At 39.2% G+C, this 12491-nt stretch overlaps 1 protein-coding gene across 2 annotated transcripts in view; it reads left to right on the top strand.

The window, feature by feature from the left end:
• The window catches only part of LOC124881751 (heparan sulfate glucosamine 3-O-sulfotransferase 5), a 157865-nt gene extending 151615 nt beyond the window's left edge, over positions 1–6250 (top strand). For both annotated transcript variants that reach the window (XM_047387509.1, XM_047387511.1), the window contains exon 4: positions 4426–6250. In XM_047387509.1, the coding sequence (XP_047243465.1) occupies positions 4426–5356 (931 nt within the window). In that variant the 3' untranslated portion in view covers positions 5357–6250. The remainder of the gene's footprint in view (positions 1–4425) is intronic.
• The last annotated feature ends 6241 nt before the right edge of the window (positions 6251–12491 follow it).

Below are 12491 nucleotides of genomic sequence, written 5' to 3'. Positions count from 1 at the left end.
GTTCATCGACTGACGGCCAATGGTTAATATTTCAGTCATCACAGCAAAGGGCGGCTAACTAAAGGAATCTTAATTATAAATTATATAAAACATATTTGAAGTTCTTTCCCAATGTTTTGCTTGCTACATAATTCCACATGTGTTCATTCTCAGTTTTGATGCCCTCAGTGAGAATCTACGTACAATGTAAATAATCATAAACATAAAGAAACCATTAAATGAGAAAGTGGTTCTAAAACTTTTGAACGGTAGTGTATATGTAAATGGGAATGGAAATCATTAATAAATAAGCATATTAATTATGTATTACTGCAGGTCCTTGGTTTTTCTGCATGAAGTTTGCATGTTCTCCCCATGCATGCGTTGTTTTTTTCTTGGTACTTTAACTCAGAAGCCAAAAACATAAATTTTAGCCTAACTGGTCTGTCTAATTTGCCTTCAGCAGTGAGTGTGTGCCTTCTTAGGTGTCTGTCCTGTGTGTGTCTCTGTGTTGCCCAGTAATAGACCAGCATGTCCAAGGTGTATCTTGCCTCTTGCCTCTTGCCCTGCAGATAGGCACCAGCTAAATCATAATTCTGTTAACATGTCAAAAAGAAAAGGAAGTATTGAATTCTGAGTGAAAGGGAAAGGTCCAACATTATTAATGACACATCTCGCCAGAGGCATACAGTGATGCAAAAAAATAGGACACCCTGTGACAGCCAGTGTTTTTTTCTAATATATTTAAAAAAAGTCAAGGACTGGCTGAGCATTAACAAATTGGAATGGCCAAGTCAAAGCCCAGATCATAATGCCGTGTAGATGCCATTGGGTGACCTAAAACAGGCTGTACCTACAAGAAACCCCTCAAATATCTCACAGCTGAAAGTGAGAAGTGGGGCAAACTTTCCTCAAACTGATGTCTAAGACTGGTAGATTATGGACAGAACCTGATTGTGAATCTGCTGGAGTGTGTATGGATGTTCTGTATCTCCTGCCTGTTACCAGGAGCATTAACAATCTGGAGCTGGAATGACAGGGTTCTGAGATGATCATTCTACAACTGCTTCTAGAGGTCCTGCATAGCTGGAGGTTCAGTCCTGGTGAAGCTTTGTGTCAGTCTAGTCAACCACTATAGAGCTAACTGTTCTATAACAACCACCTTACTAGGCTGTAATACAGTCCTTTAGTGAGGCTCCAGTAGAAGTTGCGGAGTGCTCTTCAATCCATGCTGAACCTCCCCTGTAGCTCTAGAAAAAAAAAAGCCTCTGGCTAATTCTTTGATCATATTTATAAGGTGGGACTAACAGATCCTCATTGATCACTAAACTTAATTTTATGGCCATAGTTAGTAAACGCCTGGCAAATCCTGTCTCTGCAGACATGTTGTTAAAAAGGGGGTCTAGATTATGAAACGTTCTCCTCTCTTCAGTCTTCAACGCATAGTCCACAATGGGTTCATTGTTCTTGCTCACACTAAGCAACAGGTAGCTGACCTCTAACTACGACCTAACTGATGACAGGCCCTGTGTCTCCTCTCTGTAGAACTAATTATATGCACCTAATGATGGCAGTGTCTATTACAAAGATAGTGATAGTATTCGTCAGAGTATTAATGCATGACTGTACAATTGTGAAAGAATAGTCTGTCCAGCAGTGGGCTTAGCATGCTTCCCTGGGGATGCAGAGTTGAGTTGCAGTATAAACCAGGTTGGTTATCTGACCAGCTCCACCAGTGTTCTGATGGTCAAGAAGTCAAGAATCTGGCTCTAATCATTGAGATGTACAGATATACAAATCCTGGAGCTTCATGATGTCAGTATGTGAATTTACAAGTGGGTCTGTAATCATTGTACAAAATCTACACATACAGTATGTGTCCTCCTGAGCCAGGTGGGGTAGGGAGTGTGCCAAGCTAAAGCTATTGTTTCATCTGTGGGTCTCCTTGGCCTAGAGGCAAATTGTAGCAGTGTCAACTGCAGCAGGTAGAGGGGATGTGATGTTGCGTTTGATTCCAGGGGTGTCAAACTCCATTTCTTGAGGGCCTGTTTCCTGAAACCTTTACATGTGTCCCTTGTCCAATGCACTTGATCCAGATAGTTACATTTCCTCCTCAGTATGCAGTCAAGTTTTCCAGGGTCCTGCTAATGACCTAATTATTGAATTCAGGTGAGATAAGCAGAGACACATCTAACAGTTGCAGGACTGGAGTTTGACACCTGTGGATTAGCATATCATAGCACTTTAAGTCAGTTTGATGTCAGTTCTTCAGGTCCGAAAAGTGATGATGGTGGTCTTCTTAACATGTTAAGCCATGAGGGGTTTTAGAGCCATTTCCGCCTGCAATGACATACAGTACAGACCAAAGGTTTGGACACACCTTCTCATTCAAAGAGTTTTTTTTATTTTCATGACTATGAATATTGTAGCTTCACACTGAAGGCATAAAAACTATGAATTAACACATGTGGAATTATATACTGAACAAAAAAGGGTGAAACAACTGAAAATATGTCTTATATTCTAGCTCACCCCAAACCATCTTGATTGGGTTCAGGTCCGGTGACTGTGGAGGCCAGGTCTTCTGGCGCAGCACCCCATCACTCTCCTTCTTGGTCAAATAGCCCTTACACAGCCTGGAGGTGTGTTTGGGGTCATTGTCCTGTTGAAAAATAAATGGTGGTCCAACTAAACGCAAACCGGATGGAATAGCATGCCGCTGCAAGATGCTGTGGTAGCCATGTTGGTTCAGTATGCCATCAATTTTGAATAAATCCCCAACAGTGTAACCAGCAAAGCTCCCCCACACCATCACACCTCCTCCGTGCTTCACGGTGGGTACCAGGCATGTAGAGTCCATCCGTTCACCTCTTCTGCGCCGCACAAAGACACGGTGGTTGGAACCAAAGATCTCAAACTTGGACTCATCAGACCAAAACACAGATTTCCACTGGTCTAATGTCCATTCCTTGTGTTCTTTAGCCCAAACAAGTCTCTTCTGCTTGTTGCCTGTCCTCAGCAGTGGTTTCCTAGCAGCTATTTTACCATGAAGGCCTGATTCACACAGTCTCCTCTTAGCAGTTGTTCTAGAGATGTGTCTGCTGCTAGAACTCTGTGTGGCATTGACCTGTTCTCTAATCTGAGCTGCTGTTAACCTGCGATTTCTGAGGCTGGTGACTCGGATGAACTTGTCGTCCACAGCAGAGGTGACTCTTGGTCTTCCTTTCCTGGGGCGGTCCTCATGTGAGCCAGTTTCTTTGTAGCGCTTGATGGTTTTTGCCACTGCACTTGGGGACACTTTCAAAGTTTCCCAATTATTCGGACTGACTGACCTTCATTTCTTAAAATAATGATGGCCACTCATTTTTCTTTACTTAGCTGCTTTTTTCTTGCCATAATACAAATTCTAACAGTCTATTCAGTAGGACTATCAGCTGTGTACTGTATCTACCTCCTGCACAACACAACTGATGGTCCCAACTCCATTTATAAGGCTTGAAATCCCACTTATTAAACCTGACAGGGCACACCTGTGAAGTGAAAACCATTTCAGGTGACTACCTCTTGAAGCTCATCAACAGGATGCCAAGAGTGGCTACTTTGAAGAACCTAGAATATAAGACATATTTTCAGTTGCTTCACACTTTTTTGTTCAGTATATGATTCCACATGTGTTAATTCATAGTTTTGATGCCTTCAGTGTGAAGCTACAATATTCATAGTCATGAAAATAAAGAAAACTTTTTGAATGTGAAGGTGTGTCCACACTTTCGGTCTGTACTGTACCTAAAGAAAAAACAGTATAGCTCCACAGTTATAAGGTCTACATGCACACTTTTGATACCTTTGTAAAGGTAAGTCATAAAATAATATTTTTAAAGTGGAACCATTATTGCAACTGTTACTATGTCTGATTTATTTGTGATTAAACAAAACAAATCAAACACACCACACAGCTTTGTTGGGCTTAACAGGTTGAGGTCTGTGCTAAAGGATGTCATATAACTAGCCTGATCGGTAGCAACTTCAACTTGTAACTTAATTAGCTTAGCTTATGCCATTGTCTGGTTGACAAATACTCAATAGAGTACATAATTCTATCTGATGCCATGTATGAGACGTTTCTGCAGCAAATGAAGGATCGTCAGTATATGAAAAGAAAACTGCCTGGACAGAAGACACTTGTCTTTTATTGTTGCATACAAGTCCAACAGCATTTTGAAAGACTGTGAATCATGCTTTACAACATCATTGGCACTAGTCTAGAACTCAATGTGTGATGCACCTCCTAGAGGCATATTTTGAAACTTTTCTTTGCATTTAGAGCCAAAGAGTTAAAAGAATGAAATTACATCTTCTACCTTAAGCTTATTTTAGAATTAATGTAGATTAATGAAAACAGTTCTGTTGAATTCTAAAGGGTACCTGTTTTTCTGACTTTTTCAGGTTACAACCTATTTGCCCCATTGAGAGTAGATTTCACCCCCCTGAGCCAGAGCAAATCCCTCTTCGTACGCTGCAGTTTAAGCGTGGGCTGCTCCATGAATCACGCAAGGGCAATGCCACCAAAGAGCAAATCCGCCTGCACAACCTGTTCCAGCAGCTGCCTCGGGCCATCATCATTGGAGTTCGCAAGGGGGGAACTCGTGCCCTACTGGAAATGCTCAACCTGCATCCAGCCGTTGTCAAGGCTTCGCAGGAGATTCACTTCTTTGACAATGACAAAAACTATGCTCGGGGCATTGACTGGTACAGGGGTAAAATGCCCTTCTCCCTCCCTCACCAGATCACCATTGAGAAGAGCCCTGCCTACTTCATCACAGAGGAGGTTCCTGAGCGCATCTTTAAGATGAACTCCTCCATTAAGCTGCTAATTATCGTCCGAGAGCCCACTACCAGAGCAGTGTCTGACTACACCCAAGTGCTTGAGGGCAAGGAGCGCAAGAACAAGACTTATCACAAGTTTGAAAATCTAGCCATTGATGCCAACACGTGTGAAGTGAACACCAAATATAAAGCTGTGCGAACAAGCATCTACACAAAACACCTGGAGCGCTGGCTGAAGTATTTTCCTGTGGAGCAGTTCCACATAGTGGATGGAGATCGCCTCATCACGGACCCGCTGCCTGAGCTGCAGCTTGTCGAGCGCTTCCTGAACCTCCCCTCCAGGATTAGCCAGTACAACCTGTACTTTAATGCCACCAGGGGATTTTACTGTCTGCGATTTAACATTGTCTTCAACAAGTGCCTGGCAGGCAGTAAGGGCCGCATTCATCCTGACGTGGATCTGTCAGTAATGACTAAACTGCAGAGGTTTTTCCATCCTTTTAATCAGAAGTTTTACCAGATCACTGGAAGAACATTTAACTGGCCGTGAGAATTTTTGTTTTAATAAAAAAGATCTCATAAGGAATGAACAGCACTTTGTTTGGTTTATTACAAGTATGACATAATATCTGATGTAAGTTTGGTCTATATGTGTAAAATGGACCACAATAGTTGATGTTGACTTAGAGATTTAGTGAACAGCACCAATTTTTGAAGTCAGTTTAACTGTCTGTCAATGTTTTTCCTGTGAAAAAAGAACATTTTCATGCAGTGTGTTTAGAGTGACTTGCTAAATATTTATACCTCTTGAACTTTTCTACATTTCATTGTGTCATAAGCAGTGAAATGAAAGTAAAATAATGCTTAATAAATAAAAAATCTTAAAATGTTGGAGTGCATTTGTAACTAGAAGCCTTTAATTTGGTATCCCAAAATAATTTCCAGTTCCACTAATTACCATACAAACCTTCTAGAGATTGGTTAGAAAACAGTGAACAAACAGCAACCTGAAGACCAGGGAACCCAGCAGAAAGCGTAGGGAGAAAGTTGTGGAGATGTTTAAAGCAGGGTTTGGTTATAAAACAATATCCCAAGCTTTGAACATCTAACAGAGCTCTGTTCAATCCATCATCTGAACATGGAGAGAGAATGGTAAATATACAAACCTTCCAAATCAGAAAAGTCCACCTGGACTAACAGGCTGGGCAAGTAAAGTATTAATCAGAGAAGCAGACAAAATGCCTATGGCAACTCTGGAGGAACTGTAAAGATACACATCTCAGGTGGAAGAATCTCTTAACAGTACATGCATTAGTTGTACACTCCACAAATCTGGTCTGTATAGAAGAGTTGTGTGATGGAAATTCTTGCAGTAAGTGTTTCAAAGTGTATGACCTTTTTTATCTTACTCCTCAGAACATCTGTGTTAGAGGAAGAAGCTGTAAAAGCCATTATCAGAAGTTTAATGGTTCAGACCCATCTTTTAGGACGATGTCAGGAAGGGCAGTTAGATCTGTTCCTAGATAACCTTGTGACCTTTGAACTCAAGAAGGGTTTGGGTCATAAAACACAGACTCTTTGCAGTTGGGATAACACTGTCATGTTTGGTATAAATACTGTGTGTAAATGTTAATCGGGGCTCTGCTTAACTGACTTGCTCAGTGACAGAGTCATTCAAACGCTGAATGCCTTTGAATAAAACTTATAAAGACAAAGTCCGGATTTTCTCTTGTTATGAGTCAACTTCTATCCACTTTGATAAGGAAATTCCACAACAGTTGCAAGAAGGCTGTTAAAGGAAAGCCTTCAGAGGTCCTGTCTGCAGTTTGCACCCTGACTTTAGTCACACTCAACAGTGTGTTGTGAATATGGCATGCAGCAATGTTTATTATGTTATAAAGATTGTGAAGCATTCTTTATGACACCAGTCTTAAACTCACAAGCCTACGAAACACTATGGTTAAGCTCAAACTATGATAGATGCCTAGCAGATTTAGATTTAAAGTCATTTTTATTCAACTGAGAAATGTATTTCTTTTTTTTTAATGATATTGAGAAGTTTATTTCTAACAGGGAATGAGATAGACATTTCTCAAAAGATAATAAAACCCTTTTAAGGACTATTACTTTGCATGTTTCCCCTGCTATTTTAATGATTTATGAGCTCCGAGTATTTAAAATTGGAAAGCCTCCTTGTTATCATTCTAATCTTTAGCTCCCTCCACAGATCCTCTATCAGATTCAAGTCAGTATGTTGGCAGGGCCATTTAAAAATGTTGATATTACTTCCAGTTAGGTGAAACATGTTGGTGAAATTAAAATTTCAGTTTATCAATTTATGTATAAAATGCTTATTTAGAAGAAATGTCTTAATGCACTTAATAAAGAAAAATGCTTTGCAGCAATCCCTCATATTAAGCATGCATGTAGTAACAGTGGAGAGGAGAACTTACGTTTAACAGGACGAAACCTCCAGCAGAGCTTGAGAAGACAGAGCAGACTCATAAAAGAAAGCTGGTCCAGGACTACTTTCTTGAGGCAAAGTATTATTTTAAACCAAAACCAGACAGGGGTATGGTTAATTTTGGGCTTAAATGTATGTGTGTGGGTGGGCATAACATTGCTAATTCCCCTGAACGCACCATTACCACTGTGAAACATGGTGGCGGCATCATCATGCTGTGGAGATGCTTTTCTTCAGGGAAGCTTATCAATGTTTATTGGGAAACAGATTGTAGCTTAATGCAGGACCTTCAAAATCATAGAGGACATTCTCAATCTGGTCTGACACTTCTTGAGCTACTTGGCAAAAACAAATTAGCAAACATTTCAGTCTCTGGATGTTCAAAGCTGGTAGAAAGACAGACTTAGAGTCAGAAAAAGGTTGAAAAACATGCGTGATTTTCTTTCCACTTTACAGTTACACAGTTATATATACACTTTGTGTTGGTGTATCACATACAATCCAATAAAATACACGGAGGTTGTTGGCTGTAACATGACAAAATGTGAGAAGTTCAAAGGGTATGACTGCATCTGCAAGGCACTGAAACTAAAGAGGTTATTTTTAAGACCATCCTCACAGACATTCATAGTGTTAAGATGAACTTTAAGTGTAATTATTTATTCAATGTTGGACAGATTTAAGATGACAAAGCAAAATCTTTTTTCTCTGTTACTCGTTTGACCCAAACTGCATGTTCAGTTCAGATGCCATGATACCATGGTCAAGTGTTGTTTTAGTTATCATCCGTTGGTTCTTAATCTTTGATTTAATGCTACCTGAGGCTAACCTGTTAGCCTCCTTTGATTTTTAGCAGAGGCTTATCAGAACCTGATCTCCTGGGTATCACCCCATCTAATGTCCTGCGTGGAGCTAGCATTAACCTGGCTTTTTCAGATTCAAGTGGACACCTTTTAAGACAACTGTTCTCAAGTGCATACTTTTTGTATACTTACTACAAATATCTTGACAAGTGTGAAAAGGGGTTTTAGCAAGGTTGCTCTCAATTCATCTTGAGAACAATTACAATAGCTTAGAAGTCTTTGCAGGTCTGAACAAGCCCTAAAACAATCTTAGCTTTCAGGACCTGGGCTTTGTTTTTAACGTAATGAACTCATTTCAGATCCCTCGGCTGTTTTTTTCACATTCACCAAGCCATGCAAAAGGCCACAGTAGGTAAAGTAATGTTCTCTGATGATTCCTGTCAAATTAAGTTAAATAGATGATCAGCAATATTTGTCTGTTTTAATGGAAACATTCATTATGTATAATAATTGTGTTGCTAAAACATATGAAATTAAAACTATATGTTAACATTTTTCTGATCAGTTATTGTGTATTGTGTTACTTTTGCAAATAAAAGTTAATTTGTAGTTTAAACATTTGGTCAGTACATGTGATCAAATCGTTCCCACTTCAATGTTAACAAGCAAGAATCATTATAACATGGCTGTAAAGAAAACAATGAGCCTACCAGAAAACATGTCAAACTTTTTTAACAAATAAAAAACTGAAAAGTGGGGCGTGCAATATTATTTGGCCCCTTTACTATCAGTGCAGCAAACTCACTCCAGAAGTTCAGTGAGGATCTCTGAATGATCCAATGTTGTCCCAAATGACTGATGATGATAAATAGAATCCACCTGTGTGTCATCAAGTCTCCGTATAAATGCACCTGCTTTGTGATAGTCTCAGGGTTCTGTTCAAAGTGAAGAGAGCATCATGAAGACCAAGGAACACACCAGGCAGGTCCGAGATACTGTTGTGGAGAAGTTTAAAGCTGGATTTGGATACAAAAAGATTTCCCAAGCTTTAAACATCCAAAGGAGCACTTGGGATAAGATATCCATAAAAAGTCTCATTTAAGGTTTGCCACAAGCCACCTGGGAGACACACCAAACATGTGGAAGAAGGTGCTCTGGTCAGATGAAACCAAAATCAAACTGCTTGGTCACAATGCAAAACGATATGTTTGGCGTAAAAGCAACACAGCTCATCACCCTGAACACACCATCCCCACTGTCAAACATGGTGGTGGCAGCATCATGGTTTGGGCCTGCTTTTCATCAGCAGGGACAGAGAAGATGGTCAAAATTGATGAGAAGATGGATGGGGCCAAATACAGGACCATTCTGGAAGAAAACCTGTTGGAGTCTGCAAGAGACTTGAGACTGGGACGGAGATTTATCTTCCAACAAGACAATGATCCAAAACATAAAGCCAGATCTACAATGGAATGGTTCACAAATAAACGTATCCAGGTGTTGGAATAGTCAAGTCAAAGGCCAGACCTGAATCCAATCGAGAATCTGTGGAAAGAGCTGAAGACTGCTGTTCACGAACACTCTCCATCCAACCTCACTGAGCTCGAGCTGTTTTGCAAGGAAGAATGGGCAAGAACTTCAGTCTCTCGATGTGCAGAACTGATAGAGACATACCCCAACTGACTTGCAGCTATAATTGCAGCAAAGGGTGGCGCTACAAAGTATTAATGCATGGGGGCTGAAAAATATTGCACACCCCACTTTTCAGTTTTTTATTTGTTAAAAAAGTTTGACACATCCAATAAATTTCATTCCACTTCACGATTCTGTTTTAGAGATGGCGTTTCAAATAGGAAGGTCATCATGCAGATTATAAAACAAACTGAGGGAATTTATTTAAGCAGACAAAGTGATAAAATAGCATAATTTAAAACACATTAGATCAATTATTTCATTTTAGATATCAGGCTGTTGTCATAACACAGAATGCGGGGTTTTCATTGAATTCACTGAAGTGTAACTTCAGCCTCACATCCAGTCCACCATCTTGGGTGTCTCCGTATCGCTTCATGCTTTTCACAACACTGCAACACTGAATACTTTTTTGACCATGGATAAGTATGTAGAGTTGTTACAGCCTCCTGATAAGGCCATGTACCTCAAGAAAATAGTGGTCATCAACAAGGTGGATGCATATGTACTTCCTGTTGGTTTGTTTTGCACAAATTAAGACGATTGTTCGGACAACTATTTTTTCATAGCCACAGCATAGGCAAAAATCCATAGCTCAATATTGCCTTTTATTGGATAATTACATAGAAAGTATATTACTAGATAATATATTTACAGCATAACAGTAAAGGTAAATTGTAGCCTACATCTATTTATCAAGGCTGGCAGACAATGGACTGAACGTTGGTCTTGATCGCCACGCACAGCACAACCCACATTTAAGCAAGTTTTCTCCAAAGGTAAATGAATGGTCCGGAGTTTTGCTTCACTGGTCACGCTAAAACAACAAAAACAGGCTGCAGGTGCCACCGTGAAGTATGGTCACATGACCGCCATGTCATTTGAAAACCCCCCAGTGTTGAGAAATGTTGAGAACCCAATGATGTGAGAATAAACATATAAAAATAAGTATTATGTGAGATATTTTAAACCGTCAGATCCCATCATGAATATAACAAAAATTCTTCCAAAGTTCACAAAGGAACCTATGCCCTACAGGTTTGTCAAGATGTGCAAACCCTAATTAGAGAGAGGTTTTTAGCTTACCTCCAAGTCACACTCCGTGTAAGTAAGTAGTTTAGGAGAAGTGGTCATGGAGTGGTCATGTAGAATACAAATGTGGAATTTTATAAAGACAGGAAAAGCAGATGGAGGATTCTCACATCTCACATCTACCAAATAGATCATTGAAAGTTTCATCTAAAACTTTTGAATTAAACAATGAAACACTGGTGGTGCTGCCTTGCAGTGAGGGGAAACAATTATTGTCTGAAAGGAAAGACAATCATATTAAATGGAAATGAAATATCTGATTTCTCCTACGTAATCAGGAGTCAATTGTTTTTAAAAATGGGCCCAGAATATGCGTATAGATTCAAAATAATTTGAAGGTGTCAAATATTAGCCACAGAGGTGAATGTAAAGACTTCATGAGCCACTTGAATCATTAGGGTATAGAAAGCATAAGTTCTTCCTTGTAAACTTTATTTCCTTCTTTCTGATCAAGCAGAGAAGCTGTTGTGAAATAAAATGTGAAAAAAAGGAAAGGCATTTTTCTCCTAATAAATTCAGAGAAATCACCAGAAGTTAAAAGGTTAAAAAATACTGAGCTAGACAGAGATGAACTTGGATGCTATGACTGACAATCAGATCTAAAAATAAAAGCCTTCATGAATCCTACAGAGAACTTGCGGGCTGAGCTGAGGAGATGAGAGCATGCAAACAGGAATGGCCAAAGATCTCTCGCTCTGTGCTCCAAGCATGTGACATGTTACAAAACAAGACTCTGTAAAAGGGGTTTGTACAAAGTAATTAAAGCAGGAATATTAATAGGTGTGCTGTCAGTGATTCTGTTTAAAACAACTGTTATTTGTTGTTGGGAAAGCATTTTTCCTCTATGAATAAACTGAAATTAAAAGTTGGATTTATCTGAGTTTTTTCAGTGTTGGATTCTACAACTGAACTAAAGGTTTCTTGCTTTTTAAACATCTAACCAGGGTGACTATGGTTGAGACCATTACTGTAAGTAAATAAATACCTTTCTTCTTTGAGTTAAACACATATAAAATAATGCTAACCTTACAAAGCTAAGAACCACAATTCCTCTACATCTGAAGTTCAAGAAAAAGAAAAGGGTTCCATCTAGTGGTAATCTCTTGGATTACACAGACACTAGGCTGCAATCTACATTTTAACTACAATAATCAATTCAATCTAAACCGAGATTAAGGAATAAAAAATAAAGAATTAAATAATGTTAATTGCTTATTGTATTTTTTTTTTTATAATTATTTTTATTATAACTACACAAAATTTTTTTAGTACCTAACCACTGAACTTTCGCTTTGCTGTCTGTGTGTGCAGTTCCCCCCGTCCCGATTAATAACCAGTGTTTCAACCAGTCCTCCCCCCTTTTTGTTCTCTCTCTGTGAGAGAGGTAAAGGGCTAAGCTGTTTAGCATGCTGGGATTTGATCGATGTAGCTATGTTTTTATTCTAAAAGTTAATTAAGTAAATGTAACCGAGTTTCTAACCACTTCTCCTGATAATTTACGACGTTCATGTGTCAAATAATATAGCTCAGAGTCATGTGTTATTGTTGAATTTGTTTATATTTTATCAAACATTCTCCAGTATTAATTCTATGTTTTTGTAACTTATTCTAATAATGATCTTCGGGTCCTTTTG

This window comes from Girardinichthys multiradiatus, chromosome 15 (genome assembly GCF_021462225.1).
Source record: "Girardinichthys multiradiatus isolate DD_20200921_A chromosome 15, DD_fGirMul_XY1, whole genome shotgun sequence".
NCBI classification, from domain to species: Eukaryota; Metazoa; Chordata; class Actinopteri; order Cyprinodontiformes; family Goodeidae; genus Girardinichthys; species Girardinichthys multiradiatus.
The sequence above is the reverse complement of the archived record's forward strand: the minus strand, read 5'-3'. Positions and strand labels throughout refer to the sequence as shown.